The 25,277-nt window shown below is 41.0% G+C and overlaps 1 protein-coding gene across 1 annotated transcript in view; it reads right to left on the minus strand.

The window, feature by feature from the left end:
* Window positions 1-25,277, minus strand: part of RPS6KA2 (ribosomal protein S6 kinase A2) — a 176,367-nt gene that overhangs the window by 41,175 nt on the left and 109,915 nt on the right. Inside the window, exons 7-11 of the mRNA XM_054820218.1 lie at window positions 25,020-25,057; window positions 24,146-24,288; window positions 16,220-16,290; window positions 15,280-15,368; window positions 7,953-8,017 (exon numbers count right to left, since the gene is read on the minus strand). Of these exons, the coding sequence (XP_054676193.1) occupies window positions 7,953-8,017; window positions 15,280-15,368; window positions 16,220-16,290; window positions 24,146-24,288; window positions 25,020-25,057 (406 nt within the window). The remainder of the gene's footprint in view (window positions 1-7,952; window positions 8,018-15,279; window positions 15,369-16,219; window positions 16,291-24,145; window positions 24,289-25,019; window positions 25,058-25,277) is intronic.

Raw genomic sequence — 25,277 nt, forward strand, 5'->3', positions numbered from 1 at the left:
CGCTACACTCTGCTCCTTTGCAAGCATTCAGACACATGCACACGCGCTCTGGGAGATGAACACACCGAGGTGCAGCATGTCTGGATCTGGTCCAAAGCCTACAGAGGTTAATGGAGAGACTCCTACTGATTTCAGAGATCTTTTCATCATCTCTGCTTGAAATGGCCAAAACCGAACATCGTGCTGATGGCAGCACGGGGAACAGACCTCCAGTTTGACTCCCTGCCCCACGTTTCAGTCCCTAGACTGCATTCCCTTTCTAGCAATGCTTTTGTTCTCAGGTTTCAAAGGGCTGAATTAATTGCCACAGGCAGCGCCAATAATTAACATGTCTGAGCATAAATATAACATTTCATCCAAACTTTCAAGTCATGATAAGAGCTGGAGAGTTCAATTTTATGACTGTTTGTAATATGCATTTTCAGGTTAGGTCTTAGAACAACTTCATAATGAGCTTATTTTTCAAAATATTTAATGGAGATTAATACATGCTTGTCCAGCTCTTTGTATGCAGGAATATGCTTTTTAAGTGTGGGGTTTGTGGTGAATTAACTTCTGTAATATAAAGCATGTGGTCAAACCTCAGATATATACACATCAACATGATTTGAACTTGATCTTGCATAGATAAATAAAGGTTCTTGAGGCAGGACATTCTGTAGCATAGTATTAGCATTAGCATAAAGCATATGTTTGTGGTTGAATTATGATTCCTTGGAAAAGTGGAATGGTGAGGTTGGAAATGACTCTGCAATAATTAATGGCCATTTCACCATAAAAAGTTCCTGCTTGCGTAAAACTGCTCCATATCTTCTGAGAGAAAAAGAGATGAATAACTGCTGCGAGCCACAATGGAAAGCCAGTCTTCCAAATAATTAAAAGCCAATTGCATCTTAAGCAGGAAGTGTCACTCATCAACTGAAAAGTATCAACCTAATAATAAACATATATCTTTTTCTGTCTGCACAGAACTTTCAAAGAGAACTCAGCACCTACTGAAGGTTTTTCTGTTGCTAGGATTTCACCTTAAGAAACCTATTTGCTTCCAGCTTCCCCCTCTTTGTCTTAATTCACAACTGCAGTCCTTCTACTGCAGAGAGCAATATGGTCACATGTACATGCCTCCTCCTTGATTTAATTGCACCCCTCATCCTGTGAGGTCCACAAATTGGAAAATGTTTTAGGGTTGAACATCATTCGGGAACTGCACTCTCTTTTGATTATCGTAACCATATTCTCTCTGGCCTCTTCATTCCTCCCCCCGTCTGTAGTTTCCTAAGTGCTGTTGGAGCTACATTTGTATTTTGGATCCCTAACCCACATCCTCCACTACTAGGGAGGGATTTAAGATTCATCATGAGTCACACGTCGCCTAAAGATGTGTAATCACAAATCCGCTTGCTGGGAGGGGATGGAAACAAAGAAGTTGCTTGTGCGAGTGAAAGGCACCTCCTCTGAGCACAACACGGATGACTACCTTTTCCATTTCCTTCTCCACTTGTGATAAAAATTATTTCTGGTGTTTCTGACTAGACAACTAAGAACAGCAAAAGGTAAACTGCCTAAAATATTCCCCACCCCCACCCCCAAGCTCTGGAATCAGATAACTAAATGAAATCTTTGAGGAACAAGAACAAGCAGAGCAGTGTAATCCGTGGGCTTTCCCATCCCACGCTGGCTGTAGTTCTCTGGGTAAGCCACTACAACCAAAGCCAATTCACTGAAGCAAACTAAACCACAGGGCAGGCCGACAGAGTTAAATACGAAGGCTTGCTGCAGGCAGAACACTTCTTCCTCTAAAAACCCGCATCCTGTAGACTGCAAAACACAACAGGACACAAGCTGATCTAAGAAAACAGTAAGAATCATAGCCGTTGTTTCCTATACACACAGAGAACAAATCTCTTGGAGGATTTGGGATCTGTCTGGATTTTCCAAGAATATTTTTCTAATTTTAAGTGAAATATATTAACCTATTATCTCTTACCATGCTCCCAAAATTATTTGGGGCTGATGGATCACCTGGATCTCTTCCAACAGAGACCAGAGTGGCAAATGGCATAGCAAATTAAGTTTCAAATCGTCTCATTGACCATTTCTGTCGGGCTGTCATGTAACTTCTGGTAAAGTTTAAAGAGTTATCTACAACCCAGGTCATGGTAATCTTGGGTCTGTATGCAGAAGTCACTGGGAGTTCCACTACTTATTTTAATGGTAACAGGGTCCCAGCTGTCCCAGTTTAAATCCCAGTTTTCATATCCAAATTATTATTTTGGGGCATCTTTTTAGGCATTCAAAAGAGACTTTGGATATGTTAGTGCTAACTGGAGCATTTAAATTTAGGTTGGGTGCTTAAGATCATTGTATATGTGTTATTTTGCATGGGTATAAGAAGCTGAAGATATTTTTTTCTTCCATATTGTTTTCACATCCATAAAGCAGAAATGTATTCTTTAGTCCTTAATGTTTTATTGAGAATGTAATTTCTCTCTCTTTCCCAGTAAAGAATAACCCCTCACATCCCACCCCCATTTTTTTAAACTGGCCACAGCATTGTCTTAGCACAGAAAAATGTGACTGACAGGTATCAGGAATCACTGTGCATCACGCATGGCTGTCGGATCCAGAGGCTGTGCGGAGGGAGTGCATAATCCACAGAATGAGGGGGATGAACTCCAAGGTGTGAAAGTACTGATTTAGATATTCATACCTGGATACATATCCATGCTTCTCTCTACTTATCAACCCTTTACATCCTTCTGAGACTTTGATAATCAGTACCTTCAGATTAATAAGTACCTACGAATTAACTACAACACAGTTCTCAAGCAGTCTGAGAAACTATAAGCTTCTATTAACTTCCTCTCTGATTTGGGACAACCTCCTTGTTTTGAAATAACTAATTTTCCCTCAGGTCCCAATGACCTTTCCTTAATGTATGTTGCCAGATCCCTGGTATAAGCTTCATCTGAACACCTCCTCAGCTGGAACTCAAGTAATACACAAGGGAGACTAGTAACAAAATGCTGTGACATGCATCTGTTTCTTGCTATGTATAAGCAATTGATTTTTCATCATCTTTAACAAAATGCACTCCTAAAAAAACCCAGAGATGTAAATGCCCTGTACTTGTGCCTGGCAAATATCAAGAAAAAGAAAATTGTTTAATTTAATTAAAAACTATTCAGTCATTTCCTCGACCGAGTTTCTTTGATGAAGAATTGAATTATTCCTTAGACACCTTCTAGAAATAGAAAGATGCTACCCTCCACAGTGACGCACTTGTAGTGTGAGAATAAACTCCCTTGGTGCATATACCTGTCATGGAAAATCCAATAAGCAGAGAAAAGGATGAACTACGTTCTAAAATGCTTGTCCTCTCTCAGATTAACGGCTCAGTGTTATTGCTTGCAAATGGTAGAAAAGCTAGCAGAATTCAGACCTTGGGATCAATTTCTACTGTTTGTAAAATCTGCAATTATATAATTCACGTTTTCAGTTTAGTTTGATCTCTGATTGATATTGAAGGAAATAGAACTTGAGTCCACTTTCTTCCCACTCCTTCCCTCAGCTGTATTTGACAGTTCATTTCCTAGCGTGTCATGTGTTCTAGTTCCAATTTAGCCTGCCATCTAAACAAAAACTACTGTTTATAGCCCACTCCTCCGACTGCAGTCTGCAAAAAGGGATTTCATTTTTCATTTTCAGTGAAAAGCCAGAAATTCTTTAAGCATGACCCGGAAAGAAGACACAGTAATAAAAAAATTAGGAACCAGACTCTGCTTTCTCAGAGCCAATGACTGAAACTATCTGAGGTCAACTCATTTTAGGTCTGCTTGTCTTAGGGAGAAAAGGAGGTGCAAGGGTAGTAAGCAGGGAAAACTCGGAAGGAGCTTGACATCTAATCTCCTTCCTGTGAATCCCAGCCTTGATCATGAAAGACAGTCCATTCATTTAACAAAGGATCTATTGAATTTGTGTCACAGCGCCTACTAAATGCCTTAGAACAGTAAGACTGATATTTGCAGAAACCTTCATCTATTTTTTCACCCTCAGAAGTGGGAATTTAGGGTTTTGTTACTGGGTGACAATAGCTGTAAAAACGAGACTCGTACAGAGATTAGCTCATGCCATAATTTAAGTTAGGGCATAAAAACCTCTGTGTCGGATTGTCCACAGTTCATTTAGTGCTACTTACACACCAAAAGTTAAACTTAGGGTGGCTGGAGATTTGTACTGAAGAACAGCACCCTGGAACATGGGGATGATGTAAAGCAGCTGTAGGAAAGGACAGGAGGAGGACAGTTGTTCTCTGGCCACGCTCATGTTTTCCAGGACTGCACCTATTGCAGTGGTGACACGCTATCAGCGCTGCTGTGCTTGGCATGAGCACCTGCAGCATCGTAACGGGGCTTTTTCACACTGCGTACGTTGTTTCCGCTGTGTTCGCTGCCTTCATCCGAACCAGACGCTGTCTGGTAGTGTCTGTCTGAAGACAGCGAAAGATGAGAAACAAGTGGGAAATGACTGCTCCAACAGGTAAACACTTCAGTGTTAAAGACAATAACCAAGCCCCAATCCAAACCCCAAGGGAACAGCTCTGATAGTGCTCTGACGTGAAGATCCGATGTATACATTTCTGTCTGCGATTATAATGACTTCATCACTGCACTACCTAGGCTTGACGCACAACTTGGAAGGAAGCAGCTAACTCTCATTTCTGCTTTGAATCTCTTTTAAACTGAGATGAAGCAACTTGGTGGTTTGTTCTTGTTTATCACATCACTCTTGTAGGGCAAATCTTGCTTAAATAAAGACCTGTTTTGCACTGGGTTTCTAGAAGACACTAACCCATTCTGACCCTTTGTGACAAGGGAGTTGTTCATAGAGGATCGTTTTCCTACAATGCTGAAAGTTTCTATGCTGTCAGTTGCAGTAGTCCTGTCTATCATAGCTGCCAAGGTAATGCAGAAGCTCTCCAAGAGAGCTTGCCTCTTGCTCTCTGAGGTCTTTATATCACCAAGATATACAATAAATCAACATTCATGTCCTGCCTCTATAATGTTGTTTGCTGACTGCCTGCAAATTGATGCAAGAGACTCTGTATATGTGGTGGAAGAACAAAATGAGGGCTTCAGGGACTCTTTTTCCTGCAACAGTACAGAGATCAGCACTAAACATCTGTGCCTGATCCATTTCTGTTCTCTGACCCTGCTCTATTTCTCTCCATGGAGAACACGTTAACGGTTGGATGATCATCGTAAGGCAAAGTCCTGGCTTCAGCTCAGGGCCAGGCTGGCTCACACCCCTCTGAAATGCATACACTGCTCCTGCTGTAGCTAGATAAGCCTCCCAAGATCTCCATGAGTGATAGTAAAATTAGGATTAAAATAGCAAATATATTACAAAGATGATAGCTGATCTGTGTAATAATGATCTGTCTGTCTCCAAGAGAGTGCGATAAGCACTAATTATCTCAGATTAAAATGGGTCTTTACAGCTACATTTTACAGTAAAGTTAGAGGGCTAGATAAGACATCAAAGGGCAACTAAATCCACCTTCCTCTCTACCTCCAAGTCATGTTCAAGCATACCTAACCTCTTCCTAGTAGATATTTTCCTAACCTATACATAAAAACTTTTTCAAATGATGGAGTAGTGTACAATTTCCTTCGGACAGGCATGGAATTGTTCCCTAAAGAACTGAGCTTGAAACAATCACCAATCATCATGAGAGAAGGTGGTCTTGAGGAGTCTCACAGTCCAGAACTGACTTTGCTGAAAACCTTTCCAAGATGCAGAGCCTCATTTCTTTGTGATGAGTTACTGAGCTGCTCCACTAGCAAACACTGAAGAAGGAGAAACCCTCTCACTGCTCCAGTGCTCCTTATTAAGTTAAGACATATGCACCTGACCTGTATTTTGATTGCAAAGCTAAGGACTGTGGAGATACCAGAGGAATACAGAGAATAATAATAATAATAATAATAATAATAATAATGAAGAACCTAACTCTTCAGGATTCTCTATTTTTTCTTTTCACTTAGTGTTTTCATAAATGTAAAGTCTTTATACAGAATCTCATGATTAGTAAGAAGCACAAGAGGAAAGAGAATCTAGACTCCCGAACATATGTAATGGGACTAAAAGTCAGCTGGGCCATAAAGGAAAATCTCAAACTCCACTTTCATTGATCATCTCTTAATATGCTTATGAGTCCTGCCAACTCTTCAACATGCAATTCAATTTAGATTCATTAGTTTTTCCAAAATAAATGATTCTTTGGGGCTTTCAAAGGCCACCTGGGCACCAAAAAATGTGTTTTCACAGAGGAATTAGCTTTACTGTAAAGCCCTGGCTCTGTCACCTATGTTCATGCTGTTTAACCAGAATTAATAGTGAGAACTGCATCAATGTGACCTGTTACACTAGCATTTGTCAGTGAATTCAGATCAAATATTAGAGAGACATAACAATATCATAACACCGGTCAGATAAAATTAAAAGAGAAAATTCTGGAGGATGTGGCAAACAGGAGCTCTGATGCACTGGCAGATGTCCAGATCGGGAATGAAAAGTGTTTGCCTCCAGGTTTGTCTAAAAATAGGTCACTTTGAGCAAATATGATGCTGAAAATGTGAGAAGGTTTAACCTGTTGCAAGTCTAAATCGAATACTTAGCTAATCTCTACTGCCAGCTTTATGAGCTGTAGCTGATAGCAATAAAATAAATCCTTGTTTACCAGCCTGTGAATGATGTCCGACATGGCTTATTTGAACCATGTTACATTTGATCAAATGTTTGCTGTTCCAGTTTTGAGTGCTGATGTTAAATTAATGACTCACCTCAATAAAACATCAACCACTTGTAAGAGGAGTTGCCATTTCCCGTTCTGGCTGGTTTGTATGCTCAGTGATGTAAAATCACGCTTCTGAAAATCCATCTATGTCGTGCTTTTCTTTAGCCCCCTTCGCAATATAGTGGAAGGGCCAGATCCTGTCCTATGGTTACTAAGGCCAAAAGTGACAAGAAGGGGTCAACAGACCTATCCTGTTGTAAGATTTATTATTCCCCCAGCATAAAGTAGCACAACCTGCTGTACAGCCTGCTGTACCAGCTCAGCAGATAGGCAGCCAGTCCCGGTAGCACCACGCTGTGTTTGGGAAAAGCGTGCACCTGGACGTCTTGGAGCTCCTTGGAGCTACTGTTGGCAGACGTGTAAGGGAAGACCTGGGGCTGCTCTAAATAATTCCGAGAGAGGAAAGGATTCGTGGAGGTCCCTGATATTGGAAAGAATAAAACTAGCATTTAGTCCAGCTTGCCCAACCCAGTGAGAAGGGACAAGTGTTTCAATATGGAACATAAAAGCAGAAAGATGGAGGGACCTACAGCATCAGACCCCTTCCCTCTGGAGTAGCTCTTTCAAGCCCAGTCCTTTGGCTCTGTTTTCTTTTGCAATTCAAATATTACAGGAATTCTTTCATTTAAAGCTGCTCATTTTCACTCCAGTCCAGCTCCCACAATCAATGCATCATGTTTATTAGAGCTGAATGTGGAAATTATCCTGCAGAACACTGCGAATAGCCTCAGGCAGTACCATGATAAGCCAGACCATCAGACAAAACAGAGACAAGCAGTTAGAAAAAACTGGCAATGCTGAAAGCAGCTATTTCTTTCACTTGTGGGTATGTGAACAAATGTATATATAGAATCATGGAATCACAGAATCATTTAGGCTGGAAAAGATCTTTATGATCATTGAATCCAACTGTAAACCTCACACTGCCAAATATATATGCAAGAGACACAGGCACCCACTTTAAAGGCTCTAGCTTCTAGGTTCTCTATGTAAGAGTTCACGTCATCTTTTTTTCTAAGCATGGCAGTTTTTCTTAAAAAATTCAGCTAAGAAAAATAATAAAAATAAATAAATAAAATGCTGCTGCACTTACGTTCCAGTCTATAGTAATAAAGAAAGGGTGACGTTTAATTTCTTCCACTCCATCAAATCCAGCACCTGACAAGAGAATGAAAGAATCAAAATGAAGTCATGCTTAGAAGAGTGCTGCATGACATCTCTTCTTCAGCCTTCCTCCCCGTCCCCTCTTTTCTTCTGACAAAGTCGGAGTCACCATCTAAACATTTCTTCTACTCGAAAGAAACCCTGAACAGTGCAACTGCAATAACAGTATAAACTACCATAAATACAGACAAGGGCACAAATTAACCCAACATCTGATGGCTGAGGGCTTTTTTACTGTTCTCTAATGGAGGGTGGTGCCAAGGCTGAATAGCTGCTCTCTTCAGGCTTCAGACGAGACGTGGGATTTCAACCGGAGCAGAGTGCATGCACCAGTGAGGCCAGGAGAGGCCCCAAGATGTCCTGATACTATGGCAAAGCTACTGGGAAACTCTTCTGAGATCTGGTAATGAATCTAATTCTTTCATTACTTTTGCCTTACACCTTCACTGAAGATTGCCTTTTTTATTCCTTTAGTTGAATTTATTTGCTTCAGTGCCATTGCAAAACCCAACAGGTGCTCAGTAATAATTAAACAACTGTCAGAGATGATTTAGCATGCCATGTTTTGGGTTGATTTGACTTTATTAATAGCACCTCTCATTTTCCAGTAAGAGAAATAACATCTGGAAGCAAAGGCATTGCATTGCAATTTTGGAATCAGTTCCTGAAAGGTACCCAGCACTTTACAAGGATGCTGAACATCCTTGATTCCCAAAAGGACTTAGGATTCATAAGCACCTTGCAAAAGGCACTCAGCACCTCAGAGGACTCAGCTTTTCATATGCAGTCGTTGTACTTTCTGAAGATCAACATTACAAGCAGCTTTAGAAAGGTCTTGTCAACTCAAGCTTTTGTAAAATGTGACATCTGCTCTTCTTGTGTACAAGACATTACCAATATTTGTCAAAATGCGCTGATCGGGAACAGCTTCCTACAGCCTGCTTAACATTCACTGATGAATGGATACGAAAAGCAAACACTTTGTGAACATAACATGCAGGATTGTCTGTCAGACCTGCTGGATAACACCACAAGCGGAATGTTCTTCTGATTACATCCCCATCCCGGTAATCTTACAGTATAGACAAATGTAAGTGACGCACAGGAGGATAAACAATCCTAGCCCACCATACAAAATTATGTGCTTGGAGGTGCACATCCCCCCGCAGGAGCAAGGTCTTTAGGTTGTGATGAACAGTTCTAGGGAAACACAACATGAAATCAAACCTTAGAAAAAGAAAAGAGGACAAAAGGGAGAACATCATTACATTGTCACTGTATACGTCTGTTGTACACCTACAACTTGAGTATGGAATGTAGTTGACAGCCTCACCTATAAATGGATATATTTATTAAAGGTAGGAAAAATCAAAGAAGGGCAACAAAGAATGGTATGAAATGACTGACTTTTCAACCTGGAAACAGATGACTGAGAGGGCATACGGTAGAGATCTAAAAATTCATTATTATTTGGAATGATGGGATAGGGATTAAATCTTCCACGTCTTTTCCAGTACAAGAATATAGGTCATTAAATAATGCTAGCAGGAATCAGGTTCAGAAGAATCTGGAGATGTTTCCTCAGGCAAGAGATAGTTGTGTGACATGGAACTCGTTGGAAAAGATGATGTGGGTGCAAAATATTTATATGAGTTCAGGGGGAGACCAGAAAAGTATATTGAAATTAAATCTGTTGAAGAGTACTTCCTTGACAAACAACAAGAAGTTCAGAAAACCCCTTGCTTAAGCTTAAAGCAAGTGAAGACTGGGGGACAACTAGGGTGAAGTATCACGTATGCTTACCCTATTTTTACTCTTCCCTAGGCAGTTGTTTATGGCCCCTGGGTACCGAACAAGAAAATACTAAGACTTAGATAGCAACAAGACTTGTTCTATGTCCTCCTCAGCATGTTTTTTCAATGCACAGTCTAAAGTCTGCGCTAGATACCCTTAGCAGATTCATTCTGATTTTAGCAATGCCAGCAGAAACAAGAAACTGACACAGTTACTCTGACGAGAATTACATTAAGCAACTCTTCAGAGAAGAAATATCTGTGAAAAATGCCTTGCGTTCAGTGGTGGTGACTGGAAACTTTGTAATGTGCAGTAGTTGCTCTTTACTACATAAGGATGAAACCCAAGTGTCAAACTGATTTTGAAGGACTGGGATAAATGCTACAGGCACTGTAAGCTACTGGTAGCATTCCCTAGACTGAGGATAACTGCTGATGCACTCAATAGAAACCAGAACTAAGGAAAAAGCCCACCCATAGCTACCTCTATCAGTGGAGGACTGCAGTGTGCAGTAAGGAATGCAGCATGCAGTTGACACACGCATTTGAAAAATTAGCATTTCCCACTTGGGGCCACCTCAGAGCTCTGGCACAGAGAAAATGCGTTGTTAGGAGTGCCAGGGCTTGACTCCATCTCTGGTTACTTTAATGTATTAAAGAGATTTAGGACAGTAATAGCCCAATTTTGCAGAGAGTGAAGGACTTCCAGTTCCCGGCAGTTGATTTTACACCATGGAAAAGGTTCAGCGCTTCCTGCAGGTTTTATTCCCTCATCTTCCCTGCCACAAGACCTGCTGCTGTAGCCCACGGCTCTTTCTCAGGCTGTGTGCTGTGGCTGCAGGCAGCGGCACGTGGCCTGGTCCTCTCCTCAACTGGGGACAGCTCTGGGAGCCCAGAGGGGCAACGCTGACCCCGCTGCCGAAGGCCACGGGAGAGGTTGGGCACTGGTGCCTACAGTGGAGTCTCTCTGGATTTGCTCAGCATGTTTCAGCCATTCATCCTCCATCTGCAAATCTACAGTGGTACTGGAAAGAGATGTGCCTTCATGGAGAAGAGAGAAGTACAGGAGTAACTGGAAAGTCCTGTTTCATGGGGATGGGCATTTCCTGGCGCAGAGGTGGGTATTTAGCAGACTGCTGAAGTGCAGCACACGATGGCAACACCACATGACTGCAAACCTTTCACCTTCCTCTAGGTTGCTGGTTGTTTTTCTAACTTCGCTTTAACTTCAATTTAGTAATCAAACCTATCTGTAAAGAATAATCAGCACAATCAAACCTACGGCCTGCAAATATTCCTACATGCCATCCAGTCCCATGAGGGTCCAAGAAGATAAATAATGCTTTCAGATCAAATTGCCAGTTTAAACACATTATAGAGTGCAAGGATTTATATAAAAGCAGCTTCATGTTAATAAGTGAGAACTTGATTATCTAAGATTGTTTTATGCCTGTAATAAAAGTGTCTGCAAGCAGTAACAGCAGAATGTTTTATTTGTAATTGGTTTTGATTGTTGAATCATTATGGACAATGTGAGCCTTGAAATATATTAAGGGGAAAAGGGGAGACCTATGAAATTTGAAAGTTGATTATTTGGATATACAAAATGAGCAGAAAGAGTTTTCAGATTTCTAGTTTCAGGTAATATAATTTTAGTGAGTCCACAGCTTCAGAATCTTTTTAGTGGGTTAGACTTTTTCAGATGCCTTCCTGAGGTTTACAAGAAAGATGTACAGTCACTCTGACAAAGGTGAAACTTGTTTTTTAAAACTCATCATCTTATAAAATTGAAAAAAGAAAGTCTTCTATGTGCCAAAGCAGAATGTATCTTCTCCGAGAACATGAGATTAAGGAAATCGTATCTATTTCTTTGGCTTTTACTCTGAATCTACTGGCGCATGCTTTTACTCTATATTTTCAAGCTTCTCAATTATAAGGACTGCTCAGCAGTGTAGGGAGTTCCTGAAATGTAAAGTTCACTTTATATTCATGTATCTACCTGAGCAGATCCAGGCCTTAGGGCAAGTAAGAATTAGTCCCTTGCCTAAGTACCTGGCAAAATCATGAACTAACACCTTCATTGTACAATTTCCTTTCCAAGATGCTTACTCCTTTTTTGCCTGGATATTCCAGTTAGTTTCTTTTAAGAATTTAAAATTATGCTCATCCATAATCTGAAATTTGTTGTACGTAATCAGAGCAATACTACCAAAGCAGTGCTAGGCAGACTATTTGTACTGTCTCAGAAAAGAACAGACAGCACCCATAACAAGGGATGACAAAGGAAGGAAGACTTTCTATTCCTTAAAAATTTGTCCTAAAGCATTAATATGGGCACCAGACTTAAAAACAGAATCAGGTAAACTGGATTACTAACTTCCTTTTCTGCCTTGTCTCTGTATCTCCCTTCAACTCTAATATTTTTTTCCCATTAATGATCCAAAGCTTCAAAACAAAGTTTCAAAGCAAAATTTTAGAATAATTCATCAATCTTTACTTCTATTTGTTAAGATATCAAAATCCAATAGCAAAAAGCAAGATGTTAGTCAGAAAAAAATAATTTTCGAAGCTCAGCATCTTTCATCTTGCCAATGTTAAAAACACTTCGGAACTAAATACAAACACTTTCCAGATTTGCAAACTTCTGAAACAATGGCTGAAAACAAGTGTTTGATCCATAAGATGGTTCATTTATTTTAGCAAGCTTCATTAATTTTCCAAAGATTTTTCAAAACAGGATGTCTAAGCCTACTTTTCTTTTAACTTCAGACTATTATTCCTTTCCCAGAAAAAGCTGAACTCCACAAAGTTGAAGCAGTCCTTTTATCTACTGACTTCTGTTCAGTATTTAGGCCAACCATTTAAGTATTCCTTCTTTCATTACCAACAAGTCTGGTTTCATCGTCCTTCGTGCTGATTCTCAATCAGTTAAAACACAGAGAGCCTTCAGAAGCTTTCCACCACTCTCCTTGAAATGTTAAGATCTATTTTGCTGTTAGCTTTTTAGATTTTATTTCCTTGGATATTTGTGTTATAAATAGTCTCTTTCTTTCTCCCAGGCTTCCCAGTATTTCAATAAACCTCAGGTTTAAAACCTTGACCCTTAGCAATTTCCCATTATTAAAAGGGAGACGATATGGGGGCTAGAACTGTCATGGCTAAAATTAAGTAACTTTGCTTATTTTATGAGTAGCTTTTTATTTAAGGATCAGTATCCAGAAACTCCTGCTGACTTCACTGGAGCCCCGTTTTGGATGGATAGCAGCTTGCGGGAAGCCACAAAACAAGCAGAGCGGGACAAAACCCAGAGATGGAGACAGGGAGGAAACAGCAGAAAGGAACGGAGGGGTGGAGTGAGGAAAAGTTTATAGTTACTGCAGCATCTTATTTTTCTGAATGTAGATCAAACCTAGAAATCCCAAGACTCTAATTTTCTCTAATGTCAAGCAAATTGCTTGAGAGCAGTTGAAACCTGCTGAGAAAATGTGTTTTTCCACTATCATCTCTACAGCATATCAGACTACAGGAACTACCATCTAGGTCAAGAGGTAAAACCTATGGGAGGACTTTCCCTGCACGGACTGTGTGGGTGTCCTCCCAGGAGAAGAGGGGTCTCAGCAGCGTGTTGAGGGACTGGCTCCCCATTCCCACCCAGCCCTGCGGGAGGTCGGGTTGTCCCCTGGTCCCTGTGTGGAGCAAGGGCTCTCCACTCCTGCTCTCCCCAGCCATCACAGCGAGAGGAATCCTGCTCCATATTGTTCTTGTCCACAGGAGCCAGGCTCTCTCGGAAAACAGCTGAGCCACCGTGTCTGACCTCTGCGTGCGGAGCGGGCTCCGGCTGAGTTGGTGCAGCCGGGCGGGAAACATCCATTCACCTAAAACACGACGGTCCGATGGTGCTCAGTATAAAGCAGAGGGCTGGAGTAGCCCACACACTGACCCACCGGAGGCAAGGGACAGAGCTACCGGAGCATGAAAAGGTCAAGCAGAAGCTCAAGGGCACAGAGCAGAGCGTCCATCTTCCACACACGTGCGTGCACACCCACATGTGCCTATTAGAAGCTGCAGGAGCCATCGCTCAGGCAGACGGTGATGGAAATGGGCTGTCAAGCGTTTCGTGCTCTGCTGCCTGTCTGGGCACTAATGCTGTGACTGCCACGCAGAGGACCAAAAGCACTGTGCAGCAGACCTGCAGCAGCACCACCGCCAGCTTTTGTGAAGTGTGGGTACTGCAAGAAGGGAAGAAACCTCTCTTGCACCTCTTGCTCTTTCCACATCTCAGAACAAGCTATTTTGTAATTTAGCTTTTTTGCTTCTAACTTTACATCTTCAATCTGAAATAATCTTACAAACGTAAATAGTTGCAAGAGAGAACAGAACATTGCTTTGCACAAGTCTCAATATTTAACCAGTCTACGCCATTCTCTAAAAGAGAAGTTATTTATTAGCTATCAAAACTCCCATGGATGGCAATGATAGTCAACCACATATTTAAATATGACCCATCAGCTCTCTTCTTGTGATACAGTTTACAGAAATGAAGGACTAAATTCCTGCTCCTGAGGTCACAAATAACCCAACAAAGGTACAAAAGAAAGTTTTATCCCTTTCCTTTAGAAGCAAATTCTTCCCTTGTTCACCCAAAATGCAGAATATAAGAGCTGTGGGGAAAAAAGAAACCACTAAATTTTTTCACAGAACTAGATACAATTTTAAATGAAAAACAATACAGTGCTATTATCTTCATATCATTCACTTGATATGACTGTTCTTATTTTTCCACATAAAAACTGAAGACCAAATTTGCAATGAAAATCATGCACCAGACATTGTCCATGACCTCACCAAATGCAATGAATTTCTTAATAAAACTCCCAAAGAAAGGTACAGATGGCATGATACATGATCCCATGCATCCTTCTAGTTTATCACAATTTAAATAGGATTATTAACAAAGGATAAAAACACACTAGTAAGAAAGGAGAGAATACATTTAGGGTAATAAAGAAGAAAGTCTGCTGTTAAAATGTTCCCAGCAAACCGAACGAGACAGCATTGAAATGCATTTGAGAAAGAGAGAGAAAAATTCTACTCCCTTTTGCTCCCCACCTCAGATTTGCAGCTAAATTATACAGAATTAAAAAGATCTCTGTTTCTCAGTTCCCTATATTATCATATGCAGCAGTTGTCTTAAAACCTTCGCAAATGCTGGCAGTTTACTCTCCCTCTTCACTGAAAAAAATAAAATACAAGCTAATATCATGTTTAAGATTCCAATGGTTTGCCTGTGCTCTTTGCAAATTTCTCTGGTAACGCTCAAGGTTCACTATGCTCCGGGAAGGAATGCAACATGCCGCATAATGAAGAGGATAACTATCAGGGAGGATGCACTGAGAGAAACGATCACCACCTGACAAGGCAGAGCACACATAACAAATGCCGCGATCAAATGCGTGCAGGTACCTAATCTGTTGGAGGGGTTCCTTTTGAAGAGGGCTCGCAGCAGGCTCTGGGCTTCTATGCTCAAGAACTGCGGCATTCCCAGCTTGGCTCTGAAAGAACACAACACTTGAAAAGAAAATAGATTTTTCCAAAATTTTCTCCATCCCACTGTGGTTTAAAAAATGGAATTGCAGTAGTCAGGACGGGCAGGCACATGAATTTGGTGACCAAAGGCTACCTAAGCATAATGCAATACAGAGTAAGGACCTGATCTGCTCCTGTTGAAGTTAAAGAAGGTTTTACCACTGGTTTCACTGGAGGTACAGTAGATCTAACGAATCTCATTACACCTTTTGCAACCTAAATAAGTCATTTTCTTACAGAAATTTTTTCACTCTTTTAGCTTGTTGGAATAAATTTGGGAATCAAGAGGAATTTAAACAAACAAACAAACCTTCATGAAAACAATTATAGTAAACCACATATTGATTAAAGAGAATAAAACTTTTCCCCTGGCGATTCACTGCTACAGTGAAAAAATGTAATATTGAGCAAAGATAAGCTTCAAATACTTAGGTCTGCACTTCACATTAAATGAATGGGAAATTTGCAAGGGAAAAGATTTGAAACTTGGCAACAACAAAACATAAGCTGTCCTGCAGATATTTGACTGTTCCTACTTTTGTGTGGATAATGACATTCTTTATTACAGAAGTAAGACACATTTCTTTTGCAAGGCCCTCTCAGAAATTCACTTCCCACTATTTATTCTGAAGGCAATTCTAGAGCCACATGCAGGCATCAGCTGTGTGTGCCTTACCAAATTCATGCCTTACATAGCTTTGAAAAACGCACTATGCACAGTATTATTCTCCACTCTTCATATACTTAGGACCTATAGGCTGCCTAGAGGGTGCAGTTAACTCATGGTTAGAAGAATGAAGGCAGTTTCGGTACTCACTTGAGAATGAGCGCCATTGTCTCCTTTCTGTCTTTTCCCTGGAAGGGTAACGAACCTGTCAGCATCTCAAACTGTGGAGTAACAACAAAATGGTAAATCAAATGAGCATTGAGACGGTCTGCATAGCTGATAGACACCACTCCCATCTTCTATTTCCAACACAACTGAAAACTTGAGGAAAGAAGATGGTCCAACAAGCTGTACTTCAGAAAAGAATGACACAGCAAGTCTGGATTATGCAGAACAAGAAAGACCAACATGACTGTTTCATTCAAGAGTCTTGGTACAACCTGTTTGCACTGATACTTGGGGTCAAGTTTTGGTATGTTTGAGATGAAGTGTCACATATGCTGTTTCCTCCAGACTGAATGGGTATGGTTGTTCTTAGGTGTTTGGTATGGACTGTGGTGCAAGGAAAATGGGTTCAACATGCCGCTCCCCATCTTTTTAGCTTGAGTTGAACCACCTTTTCAATTGTATGTTTGCACCACTTTGAGATGCCACTGCTATACTTTGCAGGAGAAACATGCACAAACCCCCATGCTCAAGGCATTTGAGCATGCTGTTTTCTCTCCTGCTTTGGCTCCCCTGGCTGTATTCAGCGATGAATTTTACAAGTGTCATATTTAACTGAACCCAAATCTCAAAGCAAAACTCAGCAATCATCATCAATTATTTGCCTGACTCACACATGAAAACATCAATCAGTTATGGTTCCTTTGAAACAGATCAGTGTTTTCAGTAAATTTGACAGGAATTTCGCATTTGTAACAAAAATAACCCACGCACCCAGCCAAAGCAGCTTCCCTAATACGGATTTGATACCAGGTCTTTCACGCAGCTCTTGCCACAGTGTTTCACGGGGGTATGAGGGGCAGCTGGTTCCTCTGACTAAGGAATGATGAAGGTTTTGCATCACCAAACACAGAGACACCAAGTACATAATTCAGCCTGGGCACAAAGGAGGACAATGTCCGCTGATGGTAAGGAGAACTGTTACTTGCTTATGTCTGTGACTCAGGTGTTGGATCTCTTCTACTATAATAGGTACCTACTAATTAATATTCATTGCTATAATTAAATACCTGTTAAGGCAGGACGGACTCTGCAACCCCTGTGTAGTTTTTTCCTTATCACACAAGTATCTTCACTGCTCTCAGGAAGCACATTTGTGCAAAAAAGGATCCTTTCATTGCTAAAACCTGTGTCAGACTGCCCCACAGCCTGCCTCTTCCCTTTTCCCAGATTAAATATAGCCCTACCATAAGGAAAATTAAAGAAAACGGTAACCCTGAAACTGTTATGCTAGTTTTGGGAGGAGAGCAGAGGAGAGGTTTAGAAGCGCTAGATAACTAAATGACTATAATTAACTGAAGGATTAATCTGCATTAGTAACAAATTACCTCAAGGCAATAAAACACGTTGTAGAAGCAAGGAAAAAACACTTTTTAAAAGTGTGTATGGATGACAAATACAAACAAGATTTGGAAAACACAAATGTGTTAACTCCTGCTTGGTCTACGAGAGTCAAGAGCTGCCTGGTAGAACTGGAGGAAAGCAGCTCATCTTCTAGAGAGAAACATGATGGGGGAGAATTTTTAAAACTGCCTAAATGACTCTGGATCTCAAGCATTATTTTCAAAGTAATTCTGACCTATTAGAGCCTTAGTCCTGATAAAAGTATTCAGATATGTTGGGCATGAGGGGCAGAGAACACTGCTTCCCAGGGCAGCAGCACAAGTGACACATACTGTAGCAAACCCTCCTCATGATTTCTAAAGAGTTTACGTTCAGGGTAAGTACCTAATGTTCACTTACACTTGCTCATGTTACTTTGTTGTTATAATAAATCTAATTTAACAGCATTAACAATGACTGCTACAGCTCATTTATTTTGGCAGAAATGGGTTTGACACTGCTGATGCAGATGATACAGATGTAAGCAACTGCTTGGTCAGTGACTACGTGGGAAGAAGATGACTGTAGTTCCCACCCACCACGATATCACAGCAAGATCTGCAAATGCGCCATGGCTGCAAGGGGCCAAGAAACCCGAAGGCAAGAGATTCACATGCAGCGTCCTGCAGGAAGGCAGGAAGGCAGGCAGGAAGGAAATAAGAAATTTAAGTTGGAGCAGGGAGCAGGGGAAATGACTGTCCTGGAGGCTGCAGGGAATATTTACTGTGCTGCTCTAATGGCTAGCACTTTGTTATCACATGCCTCCAATTACGCAGGTCTAATGTTGAGATTAATTCAGATTCAGAAGAAATGCATTTAACATCAATATTTAAAGTGAAAGGCAGCTACGTGAGTTAAATGTACCAGAGCATTTTACTTCAATGAACTCTACTAAGCAGCAGCTGGAAGAAAGCACTGGTTTCTCAATTACAGTCCTGATTAAATCTGTTGAAGGTTAAAAATGAAATAACAAGACCGAAGAAAAAAATATAAATTGAAATAGTTCCTCTCATCAGTTAAAGCTACCGGCTTTACTGCACAACAACCTGTTTTCCTGCTTATTTTTTCAAAAAATCAAAAATCTTGCTAGACCTAAACATGCAAACAGAAGTGAGCACTTGCTGCTAATGCCCTTACACATAAATACAGAGTTGTATGGATCACAGCAGGTTGGCAAGGAGCTGAGCTTAGGTGTGAAGAAACTGTAGTATTTTTGGCTATTAAAGTAGACCCTCAGTTTTGCTGGGAGACTCAGTTTTCACTCGCCCCACTTCCCCATCTGTATGAACCATCTGTTTGCTCCTTGCCTCCCAGTGATTTGCTTCCTGGGTATTCTGGAGGGCCACCTTCTGTTAGTACTTCAGAAGGGTGTGCCTCCCTCCAGCCTTGACTTCCTTCCTGTACCAATATTCAGCAAGAAAGGCAAATATTCCCTCTTCCAGTTCAGCTGCCCACTAAGAGAACCACAGAATTAAAGCTTGATGGGAAGAGGCCTCTGGAGTCACCTAATCCAGCCCCTGCTTGGGTCTGGACGTACTCTGCAGTGCTTCCTTTCTCTAGTTTTGAGGGCGATCTCCAATTTCAGTAGGCAAAACACCAGCACTGGAGACCCCAGAAGATATACATGTGGGAAGACCTTGGGAAAGAGGGTCACATTCCTGATTCAAGAAGCAACCCTGCTAGGTCATCGAGGAAGATAATGAATGAGAAAAAATCCAGAGCCTGGGGTAATTGCCAGAAGAATCTTCCTAGCAGATGGAAGGAGAGCAGATTGTGCAAATTATTTCAGCCCAAGTCTGCTAAAGTATTGCGAGCCTAGGATAAAATTCAGGGTTACAAAGAAACTTGATACATCTCAGTTTTGGAGAGCAGAGAGAGACCCTCTTAGCACAACAGCCGGGTTCCCCTCTCAACACCTCCAGTCATTTGCCAGGTAGCTGGAAGCTGGTCAGCCACTCAGCTTTACCATTTGTAAAATGCATCAAGTATTTTTCATTATTAGCCAGGTGTGAAGTATAATGAATTAGTGTTTGCAAAGGGTTTGAATACCTTCACATAGCAGCTAGCATAAACATTCAAAATACTGTTCATGAAGACTATCTCTTGCACTGGGAATAAAACGAGTGTTATGATGGGATTTTATAAAAGAAGATCATATTGCTTTGATGTCTTGTGCTGATTTTTCCAATGCCACTGTACCGTTACTACAAAATTACTACAGAGGTGACTACTTTGTCTGGATATCAAGAGGACATTTTCTTTTCTTGTGAAGACTTTGCTACTTGCACATTCACTACATTGCTAACAAATACAAACGCGTTTATTTGGGACTGCCTACTGAGTCATCACACCCCTTCTTTCTCTAATTATATTCCACTCTGCTCACATGACTCCCAAAGGTGTACAATGTTTTTTTTCCTAAACTGAAACAGATAAAACTTCCATGAGATCTGTGGCCTTGTAAATCAGTGGGTACGATAAACTACGAAACCGCTGTTTGAGAGGCCTCCCAAGAGACTTGTGCATGTTATGTCATGCAGACCAGTTTGTCTGGGCTTCAGAGACGGCAGTGTGGGCATCAAGGCTCTTGCTGTGTAGCTGAAGAGGTATTAGTCATATACACAACTTTTTAAAAATCTAAGTCAATCGCGTGTTCACGCAGATCTCTCGATGCAAAGCTTTTCCAGAATATGTCCTACATGAACAATGTAATGGGTAAGATGCAGGAAGGCAGAAAACGAAATCTGTCCAGTCATGATAAATCGCATAAATTCACCAGCACAAGATTTTAACTGGGTCCCAGCAGTCATCATCACGTACTAAATGAGAGGCAGGTACTGTCCTCTGGAATGCTCGGGAAGGGTAAATTTCAAGGTTTCTGTAGCTGTACCCATTGACACATACTGAGCTACCATAAAACAATTCAAACAAACTGAGCAGAACAGTTTTAGTTCTGTGGCCCATGTCAAAGACTTAGCTAGCAGTAAATGAAGTTTTACTGTTGTTGATAGTAAAACTCCCACTGAATAATAATTAATAAAATAATTAATACCATAATTCCTTAATAAGTCAAGACCGGAATTTAGTCTTTTTCAGATAAGTTTGTTTTGATATTAATAATCACAACATGCCACATTTAAGGTTGCCTCCAAGGATCATTCAGTTTGATTCTAGCCTCTGCCCTGGTCAATGCAGGTTGGCAAGGAGCTGCCAGCACAACCCGACTCTTCATACTGTAGCATTAATCCCTCTTCACAGAACAGAACAGACAAGAGATTGATTGGCTGTTCTTCTGATGGCTAGGTTACAGGCCATTCCATCACTATCTGCCTAATACGTTCCTTCTTTTGATCAAAATTTTAGGTATGAAAATCATAGTATCACACTAAGTTCCTTTCAGTATACACGTATTCCACCAATGGGTATATTTTCTTTGTATATTTCACATCATACTGCAAATTACTTAGAGATAAATGCTAATAAATCATTTGGATGCCATTTAATTCTCTTCAGTTTTAGACTGGCAGAAAAACAGCTTCCCTAATAGAACATACAAGTGACAGACCAAGGAAAACAAGGAGAAATGAGCAGAGTAAAAGACAGCATCAGAAAATCATCCTGCACTTTTAGTGTATGGAAATATCTTTTTTTCTGCCCCAACCAGTTAATTGTTAAAAAGGAAAAAAGATTGAACTGATTAGAGCTACTTTTCTTTAAGATGTCTGGTAGCAGTCAAAGGCTTAAAGCATTTAGCTTACAGTTAAAAAGATTTTACTCTCTTTAGCTGATTTCCTTTTGTATGGATTCTTATCTTTTCTAATTCTAATACATTGAATCCCTGGGGGGAGGGGATGAAAAGAGAGATGGAGGGGGGAAAAAAAGAAAGCCTAGCCAAAACCAGGGGGAAAGGAGCCAAGTTCATTAGCAGGTGAAAGAAAAACAATCTATACACCAAATGCACCATCATTTAACTGGAGACAGATAGTGAGAAGGCACAGCCATCCTCCAAAACTAAATATATAATAAAAAAAATTAAAAAGTTGGGATATATTTATTATATGAGACATAATCTGTGGATTTTCCTGAATAAACTTACGTGGTTCAGAAATGCTGAGCATCCACAGTCAGATTTGTGGCCATAGGAGATAAGGATGTTCCACTCCTTTTAAATTCAGGTAATAAATTACAATATTTACTTAGATTAACTGCTGTCAGCCAGCTAGATCAGTGATGTAGGCTCTCCCCACTCCAAATTATCACTGTTTTTCACATTGCTTCCTATCCTTACTTCCTTTGGTGGCACCAGTTGCCTACTTAGGGTAAACAAAATTTAAACATACTCTGGATTGTGGTATGCAGTGTAATATATAGCTACCCAAACCAGCTTCCATACCGCAGGAAAAGGAGCTGTATTAGAAGAGCACATTGCTATGTTAATTTATGCTTCTGCCCTGGTTCTGCAGGTGAGCCACGCTAGCCATGGCGAGGTGCAACGTGAGCCACAGCTGCAGTGCTGCGCTGCGTTGCCTGTTGGTGGCTGTGCACTGAGCACTCGGGTAGACCTGCAGCCTCCACTCTTCAGGAGAGAGCAGCATCGCCTTTGTTATCTGAAGATATCCCTGCGAAAGTAATAAATGCTTGGTGTCTGGGCTCAAGGGGCAGCACTATGCTTGATAAAACAACGCTGGGAATAACTGCTTCAAAAAACCCTACAGCATTCATACAGCTTTTAAAAAATCACAGTGTCGCAAAACAACTTCTCCTTGATCTTCCCTTCGTCCTCCTCAGCAGCAACGGCACCACAGACTGTAGAAGCTGGATGGGTGCAGGAGGGAGCAGGTCAGCACTCGAACACCTAATTTTAGATGGCTGGTGTGAGGAGGGTTCAATACCTCTCTGAAAAACTTTCCTGACACTGTATCCCAGTATTATACTGCAGCACTCAGGAGGGCGTTATTGGGTCCTTCTCACAAGCCAAGCAGCCGCACTGTAGTCAGACACCTCGCAGAGCTCTTCCTGGGAAACGTTTTCCAGGGCCTCGCTTCTTATGCAGTTGGGAGCTTTCTTCTACTTTCCAGGCTAACTACATTTCACGATGAGTTTATTCCTACCTGTTCTTGGGGCATCAGTACTCTTTAGCTAAAATAGCTCCTTTCTCTCTGTGGTGTTTTTCCCTGTGATGTATTCATATATGGTATAAGTACTATATCATCTTTGGACTTTATTAGACTAATAAGCATCTTCAGTTAATGAATTTCCCCTGCAACACTGTATCAAATACTTTATTATAGTGGAGGCACATGAGATCCACTTCATTTACTTTGTTTAGAAAAAGATGGCTATCTCATCAAGTAAAATATCAGATTCATGTAGCACGACTGATTTTTGGTAAATTCATGTTGCACTTTAACTACCTTTTCATAGATTTTCATGCATAAAAAATGAATTAGCACAGTTTCTCATATTGATTCTATTTAAACTACCTCCAGAATAGCTTGCAGGACTCTTAAAAGTTAAGCAACAGTAGAGAAAAATCACAACTTTTATATAGTTAATTCAATGCAAAGACATGTAAGAAAACGAGGAATTCCTAACTATTCCTCTGTTCCAATTGATACATTTGTGTCTGGTTTTGGTGATTTCCTCTCTGTGAAAAGCGGTCATTTTAAAACTGTTTCACATACATAAATTTAAAACCAGCTTCAGCATGCACTCAGGACAAAGCAAACATCCCAAACTAGTCATAACCGAGGCACAGCAAAATGGTACAGAAGAAGAAAGGAGGATGACATGGTGCCTGTATGTATTTGTTTTCTTTTCCCACCAGGAGAAAAGAGAAGTTTTTGAGTGACAGTCTCCTACCAGCTAAGAAGACTACAGGAAATCCACCGCCAATCCAAAAACTACCTGAATCGCATTAGTGGAACAAGAGTCAGAGGTGCTGATGTGCAGAAATCAGATGAATGGCAAAAGAACCACTGAGGTCCTGTGAAACATTCAAAGTGCCCTCTACAATATATCCTTTTAAATCTATAGTTTGCAGAAAAAAAAGAGTAAATTTCTGACTTTTACTAAGAGGATGTCCCTAATGTCTGAAGATTGCTTCTTGGGGAATTATTTCCTAATAGGAACTATGCTAATAACTAGGCAGAGGTTTCTTCTGAAATGCTTGTGCTCTTCTGAGCTTGCCCTGCCCTGTTTCTGTGCAGCAGAAATATTCATGATTCATGGTAACCAACTGAAACAGCAAAGAACTGTGAGAAGGAAGAAAGAGAATCTGGGGCCAAATGTTACCTCACATACTGCCAGGAGCAGCTGGGTGCCTATCACTGACGCAATGAAAACAATCAAGCAAGTATCACTACTTTTCGATCAACCCTTAACTGCTGAAAGCGGTACTTTTTATCTGAGGCACCTGATCACTCCTACAGCCACCCCTCCAACAGACACACACAACTTTTCCATTACCATGAGTACGCCGAAAGACCACCAGTCGGCACTCTGCGTGTGTCCTCGCCGGTTGACCACCTCTGGGGCCATATACTCTATTGTCCCACAGAATGAATACGCTCTCTTGTCATGGTCGATGGCTTCCTTACTCAGACCAAAATCTAAATAAATTGAAACAAAAGAGACTTGTCAGGTCTTATTTACATTTTCAGTCACTTAAACTGTTCAAACAAAACACAGCGACCAGCCGATGGAGCACCCTGCAGAAAGGCCACAGGCTCGCGTGCGCTGCAGCCCTGCCTACGTGGAGTGCCTGGCTGGCACTTGTTCATACCTCCTGAAGGCAGATGTATCGTTTTCTCTGTTCAGAACGAGATTCTGGCCCACAGCAGAAGAGAGAGTTTAAATAAGCAGAAATACACAGTTCAGGTTTGGTGAAGCAGTGCTGGAAAGGATTCTTGCTCAGATAACCACAGCATTAGGAATAATAATCCCAGATGGACACCAGTGAAAAGGACGGCCAGGCAGCACCTCCAGGGTGGCAAAGGGATGTCTTTCCAGGTGTCCTCTGCACAGTTATAATTCGGAGAACTTAATCTGGAGTAAGCAGTCATACTGGAAGCGTCCTTCCATCCCCAGTGGTAGACAGCCAAGCCTGCACACTTCATGTCAGTCAGGAGTACAGCTTTACCAAGAAAACACTATGTTCTCCATGTGCTGTGCAGCACGGGGGCTTGACGAATTGCCAGAGAAGAGAACCCAAATATTCAAACTTTTCTGGCTTGTGAGTTTTTGTAAGCAAGCTCTTTCCAAGCAAAGACCAAGGTGCATGGACCATAGTGCAGAAAAACCCCCCAGTTTCTAGACATTAAGTTTTCCATTCCACGCATACCTGTTATCTTAATGTGGCCCTCTTCATCAAGAAGAATGCTGTAAAGCAAAAAGCAAATATTCATCAGACAGGCATAGACTGCAGTTAACAAATATGAATAAAACATGTTTAAGGCAGGTAAGGAGATGCACAAGACAAATACATATGTAAACAAAGCCTCAGTGGATTATACGTCTCCAGAAAGAAAAACGATCCTGAAAGGTCTGTCTAATCTCATGCCTGAAGCATGCACGGCCTGCGGCACTTGCACGGGGAGCC

This window comes from Grus americana, chromosome 3 (genome assembly GCF_028858705.1).
Source record: "Grus americana isolate bGruAme1 chromosome 3, bGruAme1.mat, whole genome shotgun sequence".
NCBI lineage: Eukaryota > Metazoa > Chordata > Aves > Gruiformes > Gruidae > Grus > Grus americana.